This window comes from Trachurus trachurus, assembly GCF_905171665.1.
Source record: "Trachurus trachurus genome assembly, chromosome: 3".
Classification (NCBI taxonomy): Eukaryota; Metazoa; Chordata; class Actinopteri; order Carangiformes; family Carangidae; genus Trachurus; species Trachurus trachurus.
In genome coordinates, this window is record NC_139893.1 from 26,677,570 (window position 1) to 26,701,298 (window position 23,729).

The window sequence follows — 23,729 nt, forward strand, 5'->3', positions numbered from 1 at the left end:
GTTGCTACCTCCATCATGTAGCGGATGGTGTATGGCAACAGGTTGCGTAGTGTGGCCACCGGATGCAGGTGGATCACGTAGGCGGGGTCCCAGTCCTCTTCTCCGTGGCTGGCGATATGTCGGAGGTCATCGGGGACGGCGAGCGTGCTGACCATCAGTGGCAAGAGGCCACTCTCTGTGGCGGGACACTGCAGCAACGAGCGCACCTCTGAGCTGTGATGGACCTGCTCCTTCCAGGCCACGCAGGTGGCGGACGGAGCGTAATGTCCTTCCAGAGGACCAGACGGACGGACGAACAGCTGACACCTGGAGGGACAACAGACCATCAACACCTGTGGCAGCGCCTTGACCTGTTGCCATAGGATCTACAGAGACCTGTCCTGACGTCTGTCTGCTAAATAAACCTGAGAGTCACCGCCTCCAATCTCTGACCAGGGAACTTGTCGCTCTAAATTGTTAAATCGCTGAATGAATGAAGCCTCTGTTTTAAGGTTGACAGCCGAAGACATGAAGCAGATGTGTATTGTTATGTCCTTTAAAATGTCCCAGCCCCCGCCTCTGAGCAAGGCAGTGTGATGGTACCTGTATGTTTCCAAGGCAACATGAAACTCTGTCTCTGGCTCAGCCTGTCCAACGCTCTGCAGAGTCCGGGATGTGGGACAGTACCTCAGGATGGTGAACGGCACAGAGAAGTGATTCTTGATCTGAGGACGGAACGATGAGGACAGACAGAGAGAAAGATGAGACACAGATGGAGGAACAGAGACAGATGAGGACGTCTTCATGCTCAGACTGTGGAGACAAACCTGCAGGGGCGAGCGGATGGTGATGACCTTGTTGCCCTCGGCAGCATCGATCTGCAGCAGCACAGAAACGGCTTCCTGCAGCATTGGGCCGCGGATGTTGTAGAGACGCCGTCCCGGTTTGTCCACGGCGATGTTGGCGATCTCACTGTACCCAGAAGGCACTGCAGGTTCAGAGACACATAGTTACTCAGATGCATGCCAAAAGGACGGACAGCGGATGGTGAGGAAGCGGGCGTCTGAGGTTTCTAACCCATGGTCAGGTGGAACAGGCAGCTCTCCTGCCGCTGCAGAGCCGACAGTTTTCCCCGTGAAGAGGGTTCGAACACCGAGTGCTCCAGGTCGAGGCACCGCCCCTCTGCCAGCTCGTGGAGTTTCCCCTGCAGCGCCGCTCCCACCGGCCGCAGGTTGGCGCTGTGCTGCACCATGAGTGGGATCCCCAGACTGTTCTTGATGGTGAAGGGGGCCTTCTCCTTTAAGGAGGAGTCACAGCTGGAGGCCGCGACCTCCGAGAACACCTGGTCAAAACATGCAGTGACATCATCAGTCTGCTGCGTCAAACTACAACTGTGACCTGACATCATCATCACACCTGACGAGGTCGGGTCACAGGTGTGATGATGTCACTGGCGCGGTACCTTGCTGAGGTGGTAGAAGACGTTGAGGCTGCTCTGGGACACAGTGATGTTCATGGTGTCCTTTGAGCAGATGCTGACAGATGTGCGTGGTTCAGGCAGAACTATGAAGTCGTCTCCGTGGACTGGACTCTTGTCCTGGACTGGACTGGTCTTTACCTGCAGGGACAAATGACAACAGTGAGGTCATCAGACAGGTGAGGACACAGCAGGTGAGATCTGACCGGCTGCTCCCAGCCTCACAGTGGGATGATGAAGCATCAGGTAATGTTGGCTGCTGTGACTCAAATTACACCAAGTGTGTTTGAAACCAGGTGTGACCACAGAGCAGTTGTTTGGGGGGGGGGGGGGGGGGCACGTCATCACACATTAAGGAGGAACTATGTAGGAATTGTAGCTTACCTATGCTGCTACATGTTTACCTTAATTTAACAGCTTTGCAGTAATTGTGATGGTTTAATGAATGACATGTAACTTGTCACAGGGAGAATGGAGGCACTCTGTCCTCCACGTCGCGTCTCTTTGCTGAAAACCAACCTTGCAAGATCGGAGCCGCCCCAGTGTCCCAGTTCTCATCTCTGCACACCGCGTAACTCGTAATCTCTTGTTTATGACCAAGGGGGCAGTTGTGGGTCTGAGAAGTGAAGCTCACTTCCGCGTTCAAAAAACTGCAATCCCCTCGGCTTCCTCTGGGGGCTGGTGTCAGAAGGGAGCATTCTCCATAGACCCCCATGTTAAAATCGCCGACTTTACATCCTCAATAAACATGATCAAAGCCTGGTGTCAGCACGTTTTTTTCCTCAATCGATAGTTTCTACCCCCGCACACACTCTGAGGGGGGTTTACTGTTTTACTGTTATTAGGTTAAAATTCTGGCCAATTAGGGCACAGAAACGTTGAGTGACAGGTCCGAGCAGCTCCGTGGACAGCTGCTTCAAGGCCAGTGGGCGGGTTCTTGGCTGGTAAATCAACATGGCGCTGTTCAGGCCGCCATATTTGAGTCACAAAAACGACTCCCCAAAACCAATGGGTGACGTCACGGTGCTACGTCCACATTTTTTACAGTCTATGTTTATGACGGATAATATTACACATATACACATGTCGTAACATCGTATATGATATATAACGTATGTACCGCTCTATTGATTGATTTCTTGTCAGCTTTGTTGTAAACAAATGCACATGGCCAGGAGGAGGGTTAGCAAAACAGCGGAAATGCAACCTGCATAGTTCCCCTTTAAAGTGATAGCTGTGGTTCCAGTTCTTTCTGCTGGTTCTATTTTCCCACTGGGTGAATGATCATATTCCTCCACACAAACACTGCAGCTCTGCAAACACTGCTGCCCACAGCAGCCCACCACAAATCACTGCTCCTGGACTTCACCCAGACTGTGAACACTGGCATTAATCATGGAGAGACACAGAGACAGCAGTTAGAGAGTTTGACCTTGAGCTCCAGGTTCCATCTTCGTTTGCCTCCGTCCACTCGTTCAATCAGAGGTTCCCAGACTGCATGGACTTCATTGAAGTAATTCACCTGCAGAGACAGCAGGCGTCAATGGGTGAGGACACAGGAGTGGAGACAAGTGAGAAGAGAGGACAAGGATGACAGGGACAGGTCGTCCTCACCTCCAGCGTGATGTTGCTTGTCAGCTGCAGCAGAGACGTCCAGTTCTTGGCCGTCCCGCTGAGGGACAACTCGGCAAGCAGCAGAGGGACAGTCCGATGACCAAGACCGGACTCCAGTGTTACCTGGACGACCTGGGGGGGCAACGACACCTCATCAACAGGAAAGAGTTGCGTTTGTGAATTAAAGGGCTCAGACACATTAGATGTCCCGGTACCTTGACCTCAGCGGTGAAGCTCTCGCCCTCGTTGCGACCGTCCTGCTCTCTGAAGCTCTCTGTGACCTCCGAGGCAGGCTCCACCCCCAGGAACCAGTAGTTACAGTTGTAGATGTTCATGACGGACCACAGGTCGCCCACACTGGGCTCGGAAACCCGACTCTGCTCGTCACGCTGCTTCGCTGTCATGGCAGCAGTGATGGTCGACACGGTGTTGAGGATAAAGGGAGAGATCTGTGGGACGGAGAAAGTGGTTACACCTTCATTGACTGCTCGTCTTTACATTCATTCATGTTCATGTGGTTCTGATTTAAACGTGTTGTCTTTGGGTCAGTGAACGCACCTTAACAATCACTTCTTCCACTGTCACAGAGCCACTCAAGGGGCGGGCAGGGTGGGTTTTGGTTTCCAATGCGACTGAGCAGGGTCTCAACACCTGTGGGACAAAGAAAGACCGATGAGTGACAGCAGGTGTTGGGTTCACTTGTTCTTTAATGGGCTCTATGCACAACTCCACTACTTCCTGAACGTAAGGCTGCTCTTTTATTTCCTGTCTAATCCAGGTGTGTCTGACCATTGTGACTACTCAGACACACCTGGGTTAATCAGTTTGTCCAATAATGTAAGACAGGAAACAAAGGAGCAGCCTTAAGTTCAGGAAGTAGTGGAGCTGTGCATAGAGCCCATAGATGAGGAACATCAGTGACAATGAGGGAACGCATGAAGCCGATGTGGTGACATGATCTTACAGTGGTGACAGCCTTGTCCCCTTGGTTTCGGATGAAGGGGCAGGCAAGGACCTTCAACTCCCTCAGGTTGGCTCTCATGTCCTGGGTGCCATCGTCCTCCTCCTGCAGGCTGAAGTCGCACTGAAACGAGGCCACCAGGGCGGGGGCGTCCGCCTTCATTAGGCTGGCTACAAACACCACCTCCGGGTCCACGACCACCGCCCGGAGACGAGTCCTGAGGGACGGACCTGCTGAGGAGGAGGCAGAGAGAATCATCAGATAGGTAGAACAACCCCTGTTGTTGTGTCTCATTGAGGAATGCATTAATGCTGTCATATTCAGATCACCAAGAAAAGGTGTTAGCGGTCTAAGTGCAGTTTATAGGACAGGTGCAGTCCCCTGCAGGCTGTGACAACATGATGTGAACGAGTCAATACCTACGACATAAGGTTGTCAGATTGCTCACCAAGGATACCGGTTTACTAAAGGTTTGCGTGTGGAAAAACGTGTGCAAACACATGTTGAAGCTGATCTACTAACCGGACACACCGAGGATTGCCTTTCTCTAATAGGCAACATAGCACTCGCAATCCATTAAGCACGTTTACCTTAATGAATATGCAAATATGGGTGTTTCTCCATTTAAATACTGCCGTTTGCGGGTTACTCTTAGTAGATCATTCGTTTTGAGTGCGTTAATCAAACATGCAAAATTTTACCAGGAGCAGGCAAATTTAGTGCCCCTTATCTGGGATCTTAGTAAATCAGGCCTGACCACTGACCAGTGTTTTACCTCAGTGGTCGAAACTAGTCTTGGTGCAGAACCCCTCCACTCCTTTGTGTCTGTGTTCAGGTGTCATACTTACCGGTCCTGGCATCGGCCCGAGGTTCGGCGGTCTGTCTCAGGGGTAGTTTATCACCGGCTGCAGCGGTGGCAGTCTGAGCACCGTTCTGTGGCAGAGCCTGCAGGAAGAAATCTGCCACGGCCATCAGGAACTCCACACTGGCGCACAGGTAGAGCTTCTGCAGAACGGCCACCAGCTCCCGCTCGCCACCCCTCTGTCGATATGTCACATCGATCATCGTCTCCGAGCTGTCCTCGTCCCTTCGCCTCACCATCCTGTAACCATGACAACAAAAGGCTGGGTTCATAAACAAGCTTTGGGATAACAATCGATCCGAGAGCAGAGAGGCGGGGGCCCGTTACCGTGACGTCACCCTCTCCATGCCAGTCCGCAGGTCGTCCAGTGTACAGGAGGTGAGGATGGTGGTCACCTCCATGCTGCCGTGGGCCATGACCCGCCCCGAGGTCTTCAGCAGGTGGAGGGTGAACTCCCCGAGTCTGAGGTGCTGCTGGTGCTGGAGGTCTGGCGGCTGCAGGAAGAAGGAACAACAGTCAGTTACAAACACCGCCAGGCTGAACCTGGACCAGACCGGATGAAACATACCAGACCCAGCTGAGCCATTGAACTGGAACCTGAAACATATCAAAGTCAGCTGGAGCCGACTCTGAACCGATTATACAAGAACCAGCTGATCTGCAAATCAATAACATCAGAACCAGCGGATCCACAAAACCAAAACCAGCTGATCCTGAAGCACCCCCCACCCCCCACCCTCATTCATTTATACCACGTGACTGACCAGTTTTGGGTCGCTGCTGTACAGAACCAGACCCAGAGCCTCGATGTTGAGGTTGAACTTCAGGGACTCCAGGTCTTCATCAGCCTCTTCATCACTGGTCACAGTCGGCACCCCAGCATCACCTGCAGACACACAGGTCACGTGACCAAAGCAACCCAAATACATGACCTTAGTTGTGTGAACATGCGCGTGTCAGACCTGATGGGGGGTCTCCGCCCACGTGAATCTGCAGGCCGGCCCCCTCTTGTCTTCGGGCGGTGGGCTCCAAGCTGCCAGCCTCTCCCAGGTTCTCCGTCAGGATCCTGAGTAGCACCTTCAGGTCGTCCTGGCTCAGCTCCACCTGTGGGCAGAGAATAGTATATACTGCCCTGGTTTTCAAAAGTCCATCAGCTTGAACTGAGACTAGCTCGGCACAAAGACAGGGAACAGGGCAAACTGCTGGTCTAGCCCCAAACTAGGTCCTGGAGCTGATGTCTACAGAGACTAATGGGTCCGACCACTAGAAACGATGATGCTGTAGACAAAGACAATCAGAAAAGACTGTACCTGTGGTGGTCTACAAGTGGACTGGTTGTAAAGACAAGAACTGGAGTCAGAAACATTCAGACAGAGATCAGAGATTCAACAAACCTAATGCTCCTGTACTGGTCTGACGTGGTCTTCAACCAAAACAAAAGAAAATCTCACACACACACACACACAGCTCCTCTTCCTACCTTCATGGGTTTCAGATCGCCATCGATCTCCACAGCCGCCATCTTCTTGTACCAGGAAGCGGCGAGGTTCCTCTTGATATTCAAGTGCAAGTTGACCGGCTCCAGCAGCTCGATGTGGGGTTGGTCTGGGACCAGGTCTACACAGGTCCTGGAGGACAACAGGAAACAGGTGTCTCTGTCTGGACTCATATACTGACAGAAAGATTAGAAGCAGCAGAGGGTTGATGTGACTCACCTGGAGAGTTTAAGCTGCGTCAGCTGGACATTCATGTTGTCGATGACAGCCGGCAGCGGACATCCATCCACAGGCAGCAGCGAGAAGCTGTTTCCCACCGTGATCAAACCCAGGTCCATCACCAGTGCATCATGGGAGGTAGATGATTGGGGGATGATGATGACTGGAGCCTTCAGGTTGATGTCCATGGACAGACGGAAACTCTTCTGGGCAAAGTCTCGGACACTGGACGCCGCCTTCTCGGCGGCCTGAGCCGTAGCAGCACTTAGAGCTTCTTTAGCCGTCTGGAAGTTGCTAGTGAAGTTCTGAATTAAAAAAAAATATTAAAAAAAAATACATTTTTATCAATCAAAACTGTTTTATCAATCAAACCTTAAGCCACTGTGGCAAGGTGAAGAGGGCCCGGGCGGGGATTGAACCCACACCTCCCGGGTAAGAGTCATGTGCGCTTGCCAGTCACCCAAAGGGACATCCCTCTGGCCAAGTAGCCAAACAGGCATAGTGACAGGAACCTCAACTGTCACATCTCTCCCCCTCTTTTCACAAGCACGTCCTCGTGCTTCCGCGCAGGCTGCCACACATTAGGAATCCATGGACCCACCACTAGTGCTACATGGATCCTGCCAACAACGCCAGAATGTGGCAAGGTGAAGAGGGCCCGGGCGGGGATTGAACCCACACCTCCCGGGTAAGAGTCATGCACGCTTGCCAGTCACCCAAAGGGACATCCCCTTGGCCAAGTAGCCAGGGCACATGATCAATTGGAGGCATAGTGACAGGAACCTCAACTGTCACACCACGATTGAACCAGAGTCTCAGACTAGTTCCACTCACGTCCTGTTGCCATAGAAGATTTTAACGATTGGGATGAAATCTTGAGTTGTGGCTAAAACGTGTTTTGAAACTTTGACTTCTGACCTTTAGCAACCAAAAGAGTGAATGTTTGTTTGTACCAAATGTGAAAAAGCTCCTTCAAGGTATCACTGACACGTCATATCCATGAGAGTGAGAGAGATGATCTGAAAACATTATGGTTGCTCTAACTGTCATCGGTGTGGAGGAATCAAACCAATACAACTGACATGAACAGATGTGAAATAAAAGTCGAAGTCAAAGGAGAGGAAGAAGCTGCGGATTGAGGACAAGGACTCACCAACAGAGATGTGACAAACTTGTGCAGGTAAACCATCTGGATGCAGCCCATGTTCAGCTTTATTCTGCCGTCCGTCTTGGAAGTGTCGGCGTAACCGGCGCCCTCTGTGGCGCTGGGGGTCAGACTCATGGCAAAGCTGAACACCTCATCCCCCACGATGGAGATGGCCTGGAGGAGAGGAAGTCACCACAGATCAACATGGCTCAGCACTCATTACAGAACACAGTTAGCCCAGGTAGGACCACTCAAAGCCTCGTTCCACGGTGGTCTGAGGTGAGTGGAGGTCACACAGCTGACTCACCTTCTTGTGGATGCTTTTGGGATCCACGTTGAGAACGATGAAATCTCGGAGGCGTGCTGCTATGTGTGTCTGAGGTCCTTGCATCACTAAAGAGCCGTTAATCCCTGAAGGACAGAACCGGTCAGTTAACTGAGGTCGGCTCAGTGGTGACAGACTAACAGCTGCTACCCGACCCTACCTTGGATCTTGATGTCGGCCATGTTGCAGCTCTGGTCACAGACCAAAACATTGAAGGCTCCCAGTGCTACCACCACCTTCAGGTCGATGACCTCACTGTCTGCAGGTGACACCAGGGCAGCTGACGGGAAACACAACGAAATACCACCATGAAGATGCTAACAGGTTCTAGTTGAACAATCAGATACTTCACCGGCTTGGTGTGTGTTTGTGTGTTTTGTACTGACTGGACTTGGCAGACACCGTCTTGTCCTCCGTCTTCAAGTTGGTTTCTCTCTCTACAGGTGACACACTGCCTGACGACAGGGCGGCCGACATGAAGTTGATGGCTGAGAGCAGAGCCTCGGTGTGGAGCATTAAATCCAGCGAGGTAAAGGTCACCTGGGGAGCAGGTACACAACAACTGAACAACATGTGGCGTTACGACTTCACGTACATTCATGAGGCTTTCCATCCTCATTCAGGGATGTTACTCAATCCTTCTGGAAAGTGCCAATAATCAGTTTCTTGTGTCAGAGTCATTTTTCCTGGGTTTTATTTCCCACAGACTTCTACATGGTCACTGTATGAACAGATGAAACCTGATGATGTGTCAGTGTGTCAGTGGATCGACTGTCACTCACGTTGATCATCTGCTCGGTATTCTTGTAGGTGGTGGAGAAGCTGGGCCCCGAGCGGTCGGCCTGAGAGCACACAATCAGGTTAGTCACGGGTCTGACCAATCACAGTTCACCTGCGCAGGTCGTAACATATATACTGTGACTTAGTGATGTCATCACCTTGAAATACTGCACTTTGAGCAATTCAGCTCCGGACTCCACTGAAGAACTGATGAGACACAACGGCTCGCCACTTGAATCTGAGACAGGATGAAATCAAAGGAATGAAATCGAAACAACTAGACAAGAGTAGAAACCACTACAAGACACCATGGGAACCACTCGAGGACACCCTAGTTTTCTGTAGGACTCACCTCTGAACTCCAGGCACTTCATTGTGATCTTGTTGATGTACATGGTAGCACACATGTCGTACTTCCTGACTTTCGTGTCGATTCCCAGGTGAGCGACGTGAAAGAGCAGGAAAGGTGACTCTTGGACCTCTTTGGGTTTCTTCAGGGTCAGCAGCACCTTGACAAGAGAGTAGATGAAGTAGATGAGAACAAATAATTCATCACCAGACCTGCAGCTACAGGACCACGAGGACCACGTGGGGTTCAGCTTTTGGTTCTTCTTCTGATGTTCTTGAAGGACGTGTCACGGGTTTCAGACTCCGTACCTCTTCGATTTCGAAGTTAAGAAGAACGTTGACGGTGTTTTCAGTCGGGACTCCATTGATGTGAGGCATCACGTCAGCCCCCCTCTGTAGCGACACCACCTGCTGCTCGGCAATCTCCGCCTTCCCTGAGAAGACAGGACAGGTGGCATCAGTGTCTGGTCAGTTGCTCCACACAGATCGGTTTCACATTTGACTGAAAAATCAAGGACACAATCAGTCCTAACTCAATCTTCCCATGATGCTCTTACCTTGAGCCACCTGTCTCTTTACGTCCATGCTGAGCTCTTTACTTCCCTCCCCGATGTTCTCCACCAGGATCTTCATCAACACAGCGAGGTCTTCCTCACCTAGACTCATCTAATGGAAACACAGCACAGAAGCATGTCTCAGTCTGACCGACAGTCTCAGCTCCAACCACAGCACAGAGGACACCTACGTTGAGCGATCGCAGGACTCCCTGGACCTGGACTCCCGGGATCTTCGTAAACCAGGAGGCAGCCAGGTTTCGGGTGACGAGCAGCTCCGTGTTGATTGGCTGAAGGATCTCAATATCCAGCTGAGAGGAGCCTGACGTCAGCGTGGTTCTGAAACGACATTGGTTCGACATTTACTCAGCTTTCTGTCTCTGTTGGGTCTTCATCACAATCACAAGAAGAACAACAGCTCAGTTTGTTGTTCTGTGGAGAAACAGCTGCTTCTGTTCAGACCCATCAGGTCCAAATGACTCGCTGTCCACTCAGAGATCTGCTGTGAGGACAGTTTGCCATTGGTCAACAGGTCAGAGATCAGAGGTCACCACACATTGACACTGATCCAGTTGTTACCTGGAGAGTTTGAGCTGCGTCAGCTTCACATCCATCTTCTCCACCACTGCTGGGAGAGAGAAACCTTCAGCAGGCAGCAGGGAGAAGCTGTTTCCCACCGTGATCAGACCCAGGTCCACCACTACTGCATTGCGGGAGGTGGAAGACTGAGGGATGATGATGAGCGGCGCCTTCAGCTTGATGTCCATGGACAGACGGAAACTCTTCTGGGCAAAGTCTCGGACGCTGGACGCTGCTTTCTCTGCAGCCTGAGCCGTGGCGGCGCTCAAAGCCTCTTTGGCTGTCTGGAAGTTGTCAACAAACATCTGAAGGACAAAAGGAGAAACCACACAGAGATGGGAGTGGGGGTGTCACTGTGAGGCGTTCACTGTACCAGCCAGAGTGTACAGGTTAATTTCTGTTTCATAAACCTCCAGAGGAGTCACATGAACCTCAGATTTTTACTTTAACAGGTTCTTCTGAACCTGACCTGAGCAGGAGAGCAGCTCCAGAGGTTTAGGAAACAACAATCAAATTCATTCATTTCAAAACTATTTTCAAGGCAGGAAGTGAGGTCACAGGCAAAGTTCATGTGACTGACGGGGGCATGGCGGTGTGAATGGGGGGAGAGGTTAATGATGGCAGCTGTGTGAGATGCGGAGCACATATGGAGGAGGAGAGCTCTGACTTCATCCCTCTATTTCTGCTCCACCTGTTGCAGCAGACTCAAACGCAACCTGCCAGTAGCTTTTCTTCCGACACGCTCGTCTCAGATGGGCAGAGTTTAAGGTTTTAACAACATCGGCACTGACAACAGGAGGAAAGAGAGGATGAATCCAAATGTGACAACAGGTGATGAAGGTGATGGAGGTGCTGAAGGTGAGTGAAGCTAAAGCAGCAGGTGAGATCAGAGCTGAGCTCTAAGCTCGTACCTCATCCGCTGACGGACACTGAACGCAACAAGAAGCCTGAAAGAGCCAAATACATCAACATGAGACAGATCCACAGACAGAACCACAGAGCCACAGACAAAACCAAAGACAGAACAAACTGTTTCCTGTTTCTCTTGTTTTCTCCCTTTTTCCCCACCAGAAGAAGAACCCTGTGACTAAACCCACACAGCTGTGATCATCCTCATCTTCATCGTCATTGCTGCGATGGAGAATTTACAGTCATATTTAAGTGTAGGTTTTTCAGTCTGAACTGATCAGAGAAAAGATGACTGATACCAAACTGATACTGATCAATTGTGTGTGTGTGTGTGTGTGTGTGTGTGTGCTCTGACCAGCAGCGACATGAGGAACTTGTGCAGGTAGACAATCTGGATGCAGCCCAGACGCAGCGTGACCTTCCCATCCACCTTGGACATGTCACTGTAGCCCTCCCCCTCCGTCGCTCCGGGAAACAGGGACAGTTTGAAGCTGAACACCTCCTCACCCACGATGGACACGGCCTGCAACGAGACCCAATCAGCTTTCAGAGAAGGCATCACATGGTTATCACTGTCTACAGCGTGGAAAGCGACTGAGACAGGAGGAGGTCTGATGCATCTGCAGGCCACACCTTCCTGTGGACGGTCCTGGGGTCGACATCCGTGACCACGATGTCTCTGAGTCGGGCAAACACCTCCGTGGCCTTTGCCTGCACCAAGACCGATGCATCGATTCCTGCAGGGCGGCGACATCGAGGGCAGAGTTAGTTCATGATGTCTCACCTGATCCCCATCTGCTGCTGTGTAGCCTGTCAGTACCTTGGACTCTGATGTCAGCGATGCTGCCGCTGTCGTCGCACACCTCCACCTGGAAACAGCCCAATACGGCAAACAGCTTGAAGGTGAAGATGCCGCCATCTTTGGCTCCTTTAGCGGCTGCAGGAGGACACACTTCCTGTCAGACACAGACAACTTCACAGACGACTGACCTGAGGAACACCGGTCTGGACTCACCTGTCCGGCTTTGTTCCGTCTTCTCCACCTGCTTCCTTGAGTCCTGGTCGCGGGCGGCGGTGAGCTGCGGTGGCAGGGCACTGCTCAGGTAGCTGATGGTGGACAGCAGAGCTTTGGTGTGAAGGAGGAAGTGGAGAGAAGAGAACTCCACCTGGAAAACACCAAGTAACCAGAGTTAGCTTCTCCCCCTCTCAGACCAGGGTCACTCCCTTCCTGTTTGTCCATAGTTCATTGAAATATTCACCATTTGACAAGAAGATTCAAATGAAACAGACACACAACCGTTGCCTTGGAAGCCTTTCCCCCACCCACCTTCAGTGTTTGTTCCGTGTTGTTGAACAGAGTCTGGAAGCTGGGGCCGCAGGGGTCGGCCTGTGACGACAGAGACACACTGTCAGCTGCAGTGGGGTGTGTGTGTGTGTGTGTGTGTGTGTGTGTGTGTGTGTGTGTGTGTGTGTGTGTGTGTGTGTGTGTGTGTGGACAGGTGAACTCACCTTGATGAACTCCACCCTCAGCAGGTTGGAGTCCTGCTGCTCTGACGACCTGACCAGGTGCAGAGGTTCCTTTCTGTCATCTAAATCAGTTTGAAAAGTAAAACATAGTTATAATAGGCCACGCCCCCTGACTGGTCACAGGGGAAAAACTCCGCCCCCTGACCACCTGCTCACAGATAGGACAGGTAAACGGTCTCACCTCCGCAGTAGTCCAGTGTGACTCTGCGCAGGTACGAGGTGATGCTCAGGTCGAAGCTCCTCTTCTTCCCCTCAGCACCCAGCTGGCAGATGCTGAAGGACAGGACCGTCTTCTCCTGGTCCACCTGCCGGGTCAGCTCCAGCAGCACCTGAATGCACCACATACGTCAGACTTGCACTCTGATTTACTCCCTTACTCCGCCCACCTGCTGTGAGTCACATGACCATGACCATCTGACTTGAAAACAGGGACAAACACACCTCTGTGACCTCAAAGGTGAAGTGAACATCGGTGAGTTCGTCCAGAGCCAAACGCTGGAGGTCGTCCGAGGAGCGTCCGCTGGTGTCATCGTCTGAGTCTGACATAGAAACACAATCTGAGTCTCAAAGTAGCACAACCAGAGAACATCACAGTAAGAAACAATATCAGTGTTCATCAGCCAGTCGGATCACAAGAAGCTCTGACCTGTTTCCATGGGACCAAGGAGGGAGGGTGGGAGGCCAAGCCCCTGTGGTCGGACCTCAGCCAGCGACAGAACCTACAGAGAAGCATGGAGACATCAGGGAAGATATGAAGTCCTGACATCCCCCTGTATTACCCTGAGCCACCCCAGTCAGATTTAACTGGGACTTGAAGTGTACCTTCTCCGTGGGAGTGGAGGGGGAGGAGCCCATGTTGGGGAGGGGGATGCTGTCGACAAGCTCCAAAACGTTCTGTATCTTCTGGTCTGAGATCTTGATGTGCAGCAGGGGCAGCTCACCTGACACCTTGAACCTGGAGCACAGGTAAGTGGACAGGTGAGTGGACAGGGGACAGGTGAGTGAAACGACATTGGTTCGACATTTACCTAGGCATCCTGGCGTCCTTGTCCACCATGCACTTGGCAAGGTTCACAGTGAAGTCCATGGGCTGCAGGATGTGTTGGAGGGAGGAGCCCTGAAGCCGAGCTGACGTCCAGTCCTCCCCTGGACAACACACAACGTTGGAGAGGTTCATGAAAAAATTCTTCCCGTTCAGTTCACTGGTCTCGTTTCAGGTCATCTGTGTACGGTTTGGTCCAGGGCAATCGCAAAAATGCTTTGTAACAGATACATTTTTCATTTGTCTCAACGTAGGTGTCACATGGGAGCAGTGAGATGACACAATAATCTGAAGATTACCCGAGTACAATACGCTCATGTTACTGTAAGTAAAAAAAAAAACCTGCACAATTAAAAAGCCAAAACTTCATTAGCAACCTACAGAAACATGAACTTGTAGAGGGAGATGTTGTAATGTGATAACATACCACAGAGGCCTGCTGTGTCATCACTGATGGCTTAATTGGACAGATTGTATAATGACAATAAAGCATTCATTCATTCATTCATCCATTCATCCATCTCACTGCAGGTATTAACAAATACATTTGATCAATGTTCCAATGTCACTTTAAATAACACCAAACAAATGACAACTGTAACAACTGTGTGTGTGTGTGTACCTGACTTGCTGTAGAGCACCTGGACCCGTCGCAGCTCCACGCTGTATCTCTCATACGCTCGGTCCATGATCTCCTCCAAAGAGGGAGAGGTGGACGAGGACAAGGCCACGGCGCTCTGCTCGACACTGTGCAACTGCAGACGCACACACAGACAAATAATCACACACACATACACTCAAATAAGCCTACACACAGAAAGACAAATAATCACACACACACAGACCTGGAGGCTGCCAAAGTCCACGATGATCAGATCTGACATGTCTTTGTAGAAACCGGACTTTGGGAGGAGCAAGTAAGACGGTTTCAGGTCGATCCTCAGGTCCAGAACCTTCCTGGTCTCAATGATGTGAGACAAACCTGCAAAGACCAAAGCAAAGACTGTCCACTACTGCCACCTACTGGCTCCAGAACTATCTGGCCCAATGGAGTCACACTTTCATTGACATGAGAAAGAAATAACCAATTAGCTTCTTGTTCTTTATCAGGGCCTCAGTGTCTCAGAGCGAGAACTCTTTTAGATCTGGATCCAGATGGATGTAGACCCTTTGAGACTCAGACTCAGGTCCTCTGAGGATTAAAAAACATTAAATCCTTTGATCTTGTGAATCTAACCTGTGGCGGTTTTCTCTTTGATCTCCTCCAGCTTGGACAGCGTGGCCGAGGTCAGGACCTCCAGGTCCACACCTTTCCCTGTCTTGAAGAAGTCGACGACACTGTTCACGGTCAGCTGGAGAACAAGACGACACAGAGAGCAGAACCAGGACCTCACGTCATTACTTGTTCCTGCAGGTGGATCTTCTGACATTTCAGAACATCAGCTGTTTACCGCGTCGTAGATGATCTCCACTGGCTGAGAGTGCACTCTGAGCAGCTGGTCAGCGGCACTCTCCTCTGGGTTCAACTCAAACACAACGTTGAGCAGAGAGGAGGAGGAGTCTCCTACTGAGGCGATGAGGGAGGGTACCGTCCCCTGCTGCTGTAAACCAGTCACATACCAGTGCTGCAACGCCGCCTCCACCCTGCAGGACCACACGGAGATTCACATCAAATGCACCAATGTTTTTACACACTCTAACACCGAACAGTGGACTCGGCTGACGGTGGACTCACCTGAAAGCCTGAGCTCCAGGTCTCTGAGATATCTTGGTGCTGAGGTCGAGCATCTCGATCTTGAGGATCTCGGGGATGTCGGGCTGCTCTCTGACCGTCACAGACGTCCTCAGCAGCTGGAAGGTGACGACGACGGCAACATACTGGAACAGAGACACAGTGTCAGGTGTTTCCTGAGGGCTGCGCTGGGGGATGAGTCACAGGACGTCAGCAGGTGAGCGTACCTGTCGGGGCAGAGCCAGGTTGTGGGAGCTCCCGCTGTAGCCGATAGCAGTGTAGAGCTTCTCCTTCTCCTCGGTCGTCAGGAGTTCATCCAGTCCAGAACCTGGGCACCACAGAGGAGGGTCTTAGTTCGCACTGATGGCACTCCAGCTGTTTATGGATCAGTATGAACAGTCACTTACTCTCTGCCTCCTTGCTCTCCTCCTGCTCCTGCTCCTCCTTCTTGGCCTTCCTCCCGAAGAAACTGCTGAAGAAACCCCCTCCCTGCTTCTGACCCCCCGCCGCCTTCTTGGCCACCACCTTCTGCCCAGATCTGATCACCTGGATAAAGAAGAGGTCACGCGTTAACGTGGAGTCAGGTCCGTCTTAGTATGGACACCCCAGACTAGTGTCACCGTGGTTACCTCCATCTGGGCCTGCTGGCGGGCCAACGTGATGTTGAAGACATCCAGAACTTTCTCCAGATCCTGGAGGAGACAGACAGCAGAGACCAGGTCAGACTAAGGTCGCTTCCACCGAACCCTGACCTCTAGCCTCTATCCCTGACACATTCACCATGCATGCTCATGTGGACGTGAACGTGTATGTGTTCGTCCAGACGCACCTGGATCTGCCGCTCTGTGTCTGGACTGGGCCTGCTCTGATTCAGTAGTCGGGTCTTGTAGGCGGTCCTGTAGGCCTTCAGGTTCTCACGGTGCTGCTTGATGTTGGACCAGGACCACATGTGGCTGCAGCGCCGGATCTGGACTTCCAGGATGCTGTTGAAGCTGTACCTCCACCTGACAGAGGAACGGAAACAAGCACAGCCCAGAACGTCAGAGACTGAACACGGCTCAACAGGGCTACAACTCCAACGGAAGACTGCTGCACCCCCTGGTAGACCCTCCGGATCGGGATCATCCTCTAACGACCCCATGACCTCTCCTCAGGTGAGGGTGTCTGTTGGCACCAACGGGACCATCGTTAAACTCACCAGACTTTGGTGTTTGTGCGAACAGGGACTTCAGGCCTGAACTTCCTGTAGGGGGCGTTCTTCACCATACAGTCGATAGACTCCAACTGCTCCAACATGGTCAGGAACTGCAGAGACGACCCAGAACCAACACAGGGGGCAGTTAAAACACAGCACTGACTTCACTGTGGTTTTGTTGGCATCTCACCTGTCTGTCTGAGTCTCACCTGAGGCTTCGTCATCTCTATGGCGATGTTCTGGACCTCCAGGTGAAGGTTTACTTTGGGAGACTTAAGTTCTAGTTCAGCGCTTGGGTTGATGCAGATTTTAGCCGAGGCGAAGATGGGCCTGAAAACTACACAGATGAAACTCCAGTCACACACACAGGTACACACACACACCGGTGCAGCCTGATGACATCACACATCAGCTGATCATGGACTGACTGAAGGAGACTCACTGTACTGATAGTGAGGCAGCTGCTGGTCCTTGGTGCTGATCCCACTCTTCAGCTGATCCTACAGAGAAGGGAGAGGGGGGTCGCAGGGGGGGTCAATCCCTCGTTGTTGTTGTTGTTCTGCTTTAGAAACAGACAAACAAAAAGCCAGCATGGACTCACCACAATGTCCTCCCATGATCCTTTGTAGAAGATGGGGCTGTTGACATTCCAGTAGGCGCAGAGGCAGTCAAGACGGCCGAGCTGCAACACAGAGACAACTGGACCTTAATTACCTGCACAGGTTCACCTGCAACAAGCAGCTAATTGCTAAAGTAGCAGACCAGGGGGCTGTTGCACAAAACTAAGATAGCGGATTAAGCAAGGATTTTCCGGTTTTCCAGGCTGAATTTAGTCGGGACTCGGTTGCACGAAAGCGGACGCACCAGGGAGGCACATCTAATCTAATTTTTATTAGTGCTCATTAAAACACCTGAATATCTGAATAAAGGCACAATTTACTGCACCATCAGAAATGATTATGTAGTTGCCACGGTGATAAAGGTGTTAGTCACACACCTTTATCACCGCGGCAACACAGATTATAAAAGGCGTGTCACAGTAGAGTCACAGTTTATATTTGACCTGGATTTATTGCCAGCTCCATTAACTGTGATAATTACTATTAGACCGTATTTGTTTTACATTATTTAACTCTGCTACACAAGTATACAAATGTTTATTTGGAAACAATGTTAAGTGACGAACTGAATTGTAATTATTACCTTTCACTGTTAGAAAGTGTATGGTTTTTCACTTACACATTCAGTTGATTTGCTTTTGACTCTCTGGCTTTTTTTCTGACAGCGGCTGTAATTAAACCATCACCTACTCGTGAGCTTCTGGCAGGAGCAGCTGCTCGTTCCCTGAAAGGTTTGCTGCAGCGTGTGTCTTTTCCGCTTCTTCATCAGTAAATTAGTGACCGATACCTTGGTCTGTTTCAGAAAGCCGTGTGCGCGCTCTGATCTGAATCACTTACACCTGGTTTGACGAATCTACCCTCAGTCATCCTGGATCAGCAAACATGCAACGGACTGAGGCAGGATTCACAGAGGAGGCTTAGTCAAGCCTGGCTTTTTCACTTATCCTGGATATTTCAAATTTTTATTAAGGATAACCCCTTGAGATGCATCATCTCGTCTTCCAGGGGGTCCTATATATATCTTAATTCCACTTTTGTGCAATAGCCCCCAGGCCTCAGGCATGAGCAGGTGAGAAAGGCTCAGGTAAACAGAGCGAGCAGAGCGTCCGTCACCTTGTAGATGATCTTTGCTGCTTCATTCAGGATACATGACCTCCAGTTCTCATCAGTGGTCTGAGGGGGAACAGCAACAGGTCAGTAACGCCTGGTACAGGTAGGAACTCTGTGTGTGTGTGTGTTTGTGTGTGTCTTTGTGTTACCTGCAGGCTGAGCTCTGACAGTGTTACTCCCATAGACAGGGGGCGCTGAGGGTCTGACAACTGAAACACATCAGTCACACTGACAGTGAGATACGACTCACCTGTCTGTCACAACACCACTGTAGACTCTACACACCTGGACCACGACTCATAGCTGAACTTGGATCAGTACTCACGTCATCTTCGTAGCGCAGGTGGATGCTGCTGATCTTCACCTGCAGGTTTTTGATCACCTGAGTGGCCAGTTTCTCCATAAACGTGTCCTTCTTCTCCTCCTGAGGTTTCTCTGAAACCAACAGAAACCAGGAGGAAACCTGAGACGAGGACTCAACTGGCGCTCTCTGAAGGACCACTCACTCTACTGACGTCCTCTGAAGGACCTGCAACTCTCTTCATGTCCTCTGAAGGACCGTCCCCTCTACTGATGTCTGCAGTTACGGTGAACATGCGTAAACCAGAACGTCTCATCACTTACTGTTCACTTACCTGATTTGTCGTTGGATCGTTTCAGCTTCTTCAAGCCTTTTTTGTGCTTTTTGTGTTTTTTAAGTCCTTTAGTGACTTTGGCAGCGTTAAAGAGAGAGACGGAAGTTAGAGCAGAGCATCACACACGCATGCGCACACACACAAAACACTCATGCATACAGAGCAGGAAGCGGCAACATTGTCTGATGGGATGTGAACCTGAGCGTGTGTGTGTGTTACCGTTGTGCGGCTCCTTGTAAACCACACTCTCCAGGCCGAACAGCAGATCTCCAGACTGAGATGCTGTCAGCAAACGCAGCATGAACAGTAAAGACAGGCAGTTAATACATTGACCTGTTTATCCATCCACCTGTCAGCACCTCATCAGTCTGTGGGGATCAGGTCTGGATCAGGTGTATTCACATGTTGCACAGGTGTAAACACACCTGATCAGTCCAGACATTGATTTGACCCTCCTAACAGAATTCACAGGTGGTCTTATTATGACATCTGAGCTGAACAGGCTCCTGTGTGCGCGTATGTGTGCGTATGTGTGTGTGTGTGTGTGTGTATCGGTCACAACAGCAGAAACCAAAGGGGAAGCAAGAAACACAAACACCAGGTGAGGGCTCAGGTGAAAGAGGTCAGTCAGGGGTCAGTGTGAGATCCAAGGCCAGAGGTGGACCTGTCTCACCTCTTCGTGCAGCCAGCTGTAGCGCCTCCTCGATGCGCTGCAGCTCCCTCTGCTTGGCCTCCTGCTGGTAACGCTCCTCCTTCGCTGCATCGAACTTTATGGCTGAGGAGAAATGAAGAACAACAGTTTTACTTAACACCTGTGTGTGCAGCGGCAGTTAAACACCTGTTGGTCAAACTGGCTACAGGAAATGCCGAGTATAGTTTGCCCAACGCTGTCCCTGCTGTCCCACAGGTTTTCCCTGCGAAAAGAAACTTGTTTGCTATGTTGGTAAACAGACTGTTTACTCTTCATGTGTCTTGAGTCCAGTTTGTGTTTGGCCAACTGGTGCCAGAACCACATGTCGTATCAGCAGCCACTTCAGTCCCAGGGAAGAGGTCAAGAGGTCACTCTGAATCACAGTCCAGAGTTGGACACCGACACCAACACCTGATTGGTCTGATTGTCTGATTGGTTGTTAGCAAACCTCGACCCACCTCCACCCTGCTCCAGACTAGCAATGATCTATAGGATGAGAAGTGTCGTTGGGACCAGGACCAGCAAAACCTCCAGGATCAGAGTAGAAACTAATGAGAGAGCATCTGAGACCAACAGACTAAACCAGAGCTACACGACAGAGTTGATGTGGATATTCATGCAGCTCGGATGGAGAGAGAGAGAGACCCCACTGAACCAGAACATGAGAACTCACCATTATATGGACTTTTCTTTAGCTGAGATCCAGCTGCAACACACATACAGACACACACACCCTCCTTCATGTGATACACTGTGCAACAATATGTACAACAAGCCGCGCCCCCAGACCATACCAGCCAGTCAGCACCTGTCAGTGAAGACTCACTCGGGCTCTGAGCCTGGAACCACAGTCCTCAAAGTCGGGACTGGTCCCAGGTCAGAGGTCATCACAGTACAGGATGTTAAGGCCCTGATGTTTCCCGTATCAGACCAGGTCACCTGACAGAGACACTTGGTTGTCTGAGATTAGCTGATCTGTCCTGAGGTGTGGTACATGGGACTGTCTGAACACCAACACACATGGACAACTGTCCTTTGAGACCAGAGTTTAAAAGGTCACTTACTGGCTCCAGGAACGACCAGCAGGTACAGACCATCCAGTGTCGCGACCACAGCATCATTGTAGAGGTTCTTCCAGGGAATCTTCAAGGTCAGCTTCCCTGAAACACACGGGAGACTCTCAGGTGACAGTTCTGTACTTTTATGTATGTGTGGCAGCACTGAATCTGAATTAAACTCTTATTCAACTTCTTCTAAAATTAATCAGTTGAACCTCAAACAGCCATTAACTGACATGTGGTCTTATCAGCCAGCAGCAGTCTAATCTCTCTCTCACACACATGCTGATGATGACGATGTCAAAATACTCCCTGACTCTTCTGTCACATGGCCAGTCTGTACATGATTCTAAATCTAGACTTAATTTTATTAGAAGTTTGAAGAATTTGATTTAATTTTGAAGGTCTGCCATAGTCCTGAGGATCGAGTCCTCGTGGTCGATGCACACAAGACAACAGACCGGCTGATCCATTGTAGTTACTTGTAGTTACATCACATTACATTGGATAGTTGTCAGATGTTTGTGTTTGGTGATTCAGCTTCAGTGATGCAGATCATTACTCACCGATCTGTCCAGCTTTCACTTTGAAGGGAACATCAAACTCACTCTGCAACACACAAACACACTTTCACTTTCCCACTGCAGCAGCAGCACTGTAGATGATTATTTATCTGTCTGTGTTGGCTGGCTCCTCCCACAGGTGAACAGGTACAAGACTCACCAGAGCGTTTTCCTTCACCTTCAGGTTCTCCAGAACAACATTTCCTGTTGTAGGAGAAAAGACGGAGTTAAATTACAGGTGGAACAGACTGGGATAAACATGTTTTTAATTATTAATCACGTTTGTATCAATTAATTCAGATCCTATCCATCATCCTGTTTCCTCTGAATCCACTTCCTGGTCTGATGACAGTGTGGTTGGAAGAGGGGGGTGGGGGTATGTGGTTGGACCGGGGAGGGGTTGTTTACTCGTGATGTTGGCCCAATTACTGCCTCTGTGTGACGTCCAAACATCTGCTCATTCAAAGTGAAGGAGTCTGCTGGAGGATGTCACACTGAAACGACGTGACTGGATAGTTTCTCAAGTCACTGCGACCATTTCCTCCAACGACAAACATTTCCTGGGCCTAAAGACCCCTCTAATCAACACAACCTCATGTTTAATAACACGACAACGTGCTCTCTTCCGCCTGTGTTGTGGCGACGGGAGCAGCGGCGGAGCCTCGACTAAAGTTCACATTACAAAGAAACAGGGGTTGGTTTGTTGTTCAGACCAAAGCCGACATTACGACCAGATGACGGGCATTGGCGGTAGACCCCCGGCCTCGTCCTGTGGGGCGTCGGTGGCGGTGAAGACAGCGCTGAGTTTTAAAGTGCGGTGTTTGTGGAGCCAGTCTGGCCCGTCGCTGGGGCAGCTGCCAGCTAGCAGCGGATCATACTCACCTCCCCAGATCCCGATCTTCAGCTGAGACTTGTCCAGGTTCTCCACGTAGTCCCCGATGAACCTGTTGAGCAGGTCGCTGACCATAGACTCGAAGACCATGGTCGAAAGCTCCGGACTGGACCCTGCTGCAGGGTCACCGTCAGTCAGACTGCACCTGATTTCCGGGTCGGATGATGACAGGAGCAGAGCATCGCTTGTGTTTGACTAGTGATGTCTGGGAGAGAGGGAGGGAGAGGGAGAGAGAGAGAGAGAGAGAGAGAGAGAGAGAGCACCGACCAGTCAGCTGATGGAGGGCGTGTCTTGTTAACACAGAGAGGGGTTGGTCTGTCACTCGACTGGTCAGGGCTGTCCTGTCAGGTTTTGTTTTCGTACTCGATCATGGGAAAATGCATTGACGACCAGAGTTGGCCGTTGATGCCATAGATATAGATCTATGGTTGATGCGACCTGTGTGAAATGTGCATGCACGCGCATTCAGAGCATTCGTGGAGCGCGTGCTTGCAGCGCTGTGGAAACCTGTTTTCACATTTAACCCGGCGCAGCAAGAAAATAGCTACATTTTTCCGATTGGCTGATTGATCGCTAATTGAAGACAGCTGGCTGTATGGATGGATGGACTAAGCAGAGCAAACTGCCTTCACGTCATTCATTCATGGATTAGTACGCTACGGGGAGTTTTATTACTTCTCAGCGTGAGAAATGTCATGTGAGCATACTGTGCACTTATTGAAATGCGTGAGAGCCCTGTAACTGATGATGATGATGAGGAGGAGGAGGAGGAGGAGGAGGAGGAGGAGGAGGACAGAGGTGATGAAGACCTCACTCTGACTCTTCATCAGACAGGTTAGCCGACATTCAGCCGTCATGTGTTCGGTGAGGGAGACTCAATCAGTCAGTGTGATTCAGACAAAAACCACCAGAGGGCACCAGAGTCAACATGTCCCTACAGGGAGACACCAATACTGGGCAATTCATCATCATCATCATCATCATCATCATCATCATCATCATCATCATCATCATCATTACCATCAACATTATCATCATCATCATTATTATTACCACCATCATGATCATCTTCATCATTTTCGTCAACATTAATAACATAATCATCATCACCATCATCATCATCAATAGAATAGAAACTGTCTGAAACCAAAGGGTAACAGAAGTTTATCTTTGACAGGGCTCAACACTATCTTTACACACACAATCATCATCATCATCATCATCATCATCATCATCATCATCATCATCATCATCACCACCATCATCATCATCATCATCATCATCATCATCATCATCATCATCATCACCATCATCATCATCATCACCACTAATATCACCATCATCATCATCATCATCATCACCATCATCATCATCATCACCATCATCATCATCATCATCATCATCATCACCATCA

The 23,729-nt window shown here is 50.4% G+C and overlaps 1 protein-coding gene across 2 annotated transcripts in view; it reads right to left on the reverse strand.

Annotated features, from left to right (window-relative positions):
* vps13c (vacuolar protein sorting 13 homolog C) overlaps positions 1–22,498 on the reverse strand; it is a 36,330-nt gene extending 13,832 nt beyond the window's left edge. The window contains exons 1-59 of one of the 2 annotated variants that reach the window (XM_083999410.1): positions 22,306–22,498; positions 21,584–21,627; positions 21,427–21,469; positions 20,867–20,962; positions 19,785–19,886; positions 18,802–18,911; positions 18,626–18,685; positions 18,480–18,539; positions 17,348–17,428; positions 17,189–17,246; positions 16,956–17,083; positions 16,750–16,856; positions 16,381–16,555; positions 16,181–16,243; positions 15,959–16,097; positions 15,779–15,879; positions 15,555–15,697; positions 15,271–15,463; positions 15,057–15,171; positions 14,665–14,801; positions 14,442–14,574; positions 13,806–13,923; positions 13,600–13,732; positions 13,424–13,496; positions 13,219–13,316; positions 12,959–13,106; positions 12,760–12,839; positions 12,578–12,637; positions 12,266–12,416; positions 12,071–12,187; positions 11,884–11,987; positions 11,606–11,773; positions 10,342–10,646; positions 9,954–10,101; positions 9,766–9,874; positions 9,518–9,642; positions 9,213–9,369; positions 9,019–9,098; positions 8,863–8,922; positions 8,467–8,620; positions 8,241–8,360; positions 8,063–8,166; positions 7,762–7,929; positions 6,609–6,913; positions 6,374–6,521; positions 5,856–5,997; positions 5,658–5,779; positions 5,221–5,387; positions 4,880–5,133; positions 4,035–4,261; positions 3,629–3,721; positions 3,286–3,519; positions 3,071–3,202; positions 2,889–2,978; positions 1,442–1,597; positions 1,057–1,321; positions 807–967; positions 583–704; positions 9–306 (exon numbers count right to left, since the gene is read on the reverse strand). In XM_083999410.1, the coding sequence (XP_083855536.1) occupies positions 9–306; positions 583–704; positions 807–967; positions 1,057–1,321; positions 1,442–1,597; positions 2,889–2,978; positions 3,071–3,202; positions 3,286–3,519; positions 3,629–3,721; positions 4,035–4,261; positions 4,880–5,133; positions 5,221–5,387; positions 5,658–5,779; positions 5,856–5,997; positions 6,374–6,521; positions 6,609–6,913; positions 7,762–7,929; positions 8,063–8,166; positions 8,241–8,360; positions 8,467–8,620; positions 8,863–8,922; positions 9,019–9,098; positions 9,213–9,369; positions 9,518–9,642; positions 9,766–9,874; positions 9,954–10,101; positions 10,342–10,646; positions 11,606–11,773; positions 11,884–11,987; positions 12,071–12,187; positions 12,266–12,416; positions 12,578–12,637; positions 12,760–12,839; positions 12,959–13,106; positions 13,219–13,316; positions 13,424–13,496; positions 13,600–13,732; positions 13,806–13,923; positions 14,442–14,574; positions 14,665–14,801; positions 15,057–15,171; positions 15,271–15,463; positions 15,555–15,697; positions 15,779–15,879; positions 15,959–16,097; positions 16,181–16,243; positions 16,381–16,555; positions 16,750–16,856; positions 16,956–17,083; positions 17,189–17,246; positions 17,348–17,428; positions 18,480–18,539; positions 18,626–18,685; positions 18,802–18,911; positions 19,785–19,886; positions 20,867–20,962; positions 21,427–21,469; positions 21,584–21,627; positions 22,306–22,405 (7,884 nt within the window). In that variant the 5' untranslated portion in view covers positions 22,406–22,498. Of the gene's footprint in view, positions 1–8; positions 307–582; positions 705–806; positions 968–1,056; positions 1,322–1,441; positions 1,598–2,888; positions 2,979–3,070; positions 3,203–3,285; positions 3,520–3,628; positions 3,722–4,034; positions 4,265–4,879; positions 5,134–5,220; positions 5,388–5,657; positions 5,780–5,855; positions 5,998–6,373; positions 6,522–6,608; positions 6,914–7,761; positions 7,930–8,062; positions 8,167–8,240; positions 8,361–8,466; positions 8,621–8,862; positions 8,923–9,018; positions 9,099–9,212; positions 9,370–9,517; positions 9,643–9,765; positions 9,875–9,953; positions 10,102–10,341; positions 10,647–11,605; positions 11,774–11,883; positions 11,988–12,070; positions 12,188–12,265; positions 12,417–12,577; positions 12,638–12,759; positions 12,840–12,958; positions 13,107–13,218; positions 13,317–13,423; positions 13,497–13,599; positions 13,733–13,805; positions 13,924–14,441; positions 14,575–14,664; positions 14,802–15,056; positions 15,172–15,270; positions 15,464–15,554; positions 15,698–15,778; positions 15,880–15,958; positions 16,098–16,180; positions 16,244–16,380; positions 16,556–16,749; positions 16,857–16,955; positions 17,084–17,188; positions 17,247–17,347; positions 17,429–18,479; positions 18,540–18,625; positions 18,686–18,801; positions 18,912–19,784; positions 19,887–20,866; positions 20,963–21,426; positions 21,470–21,583; positions 21,628–22,305 lie in introns of both variants that reach the window. The other variant, XM_083999409.1, reaches the window with a different exon arrangement.
* Between the last annotated feature and the right edge of the window lie 1,231 nt (positions 22,499–23,729).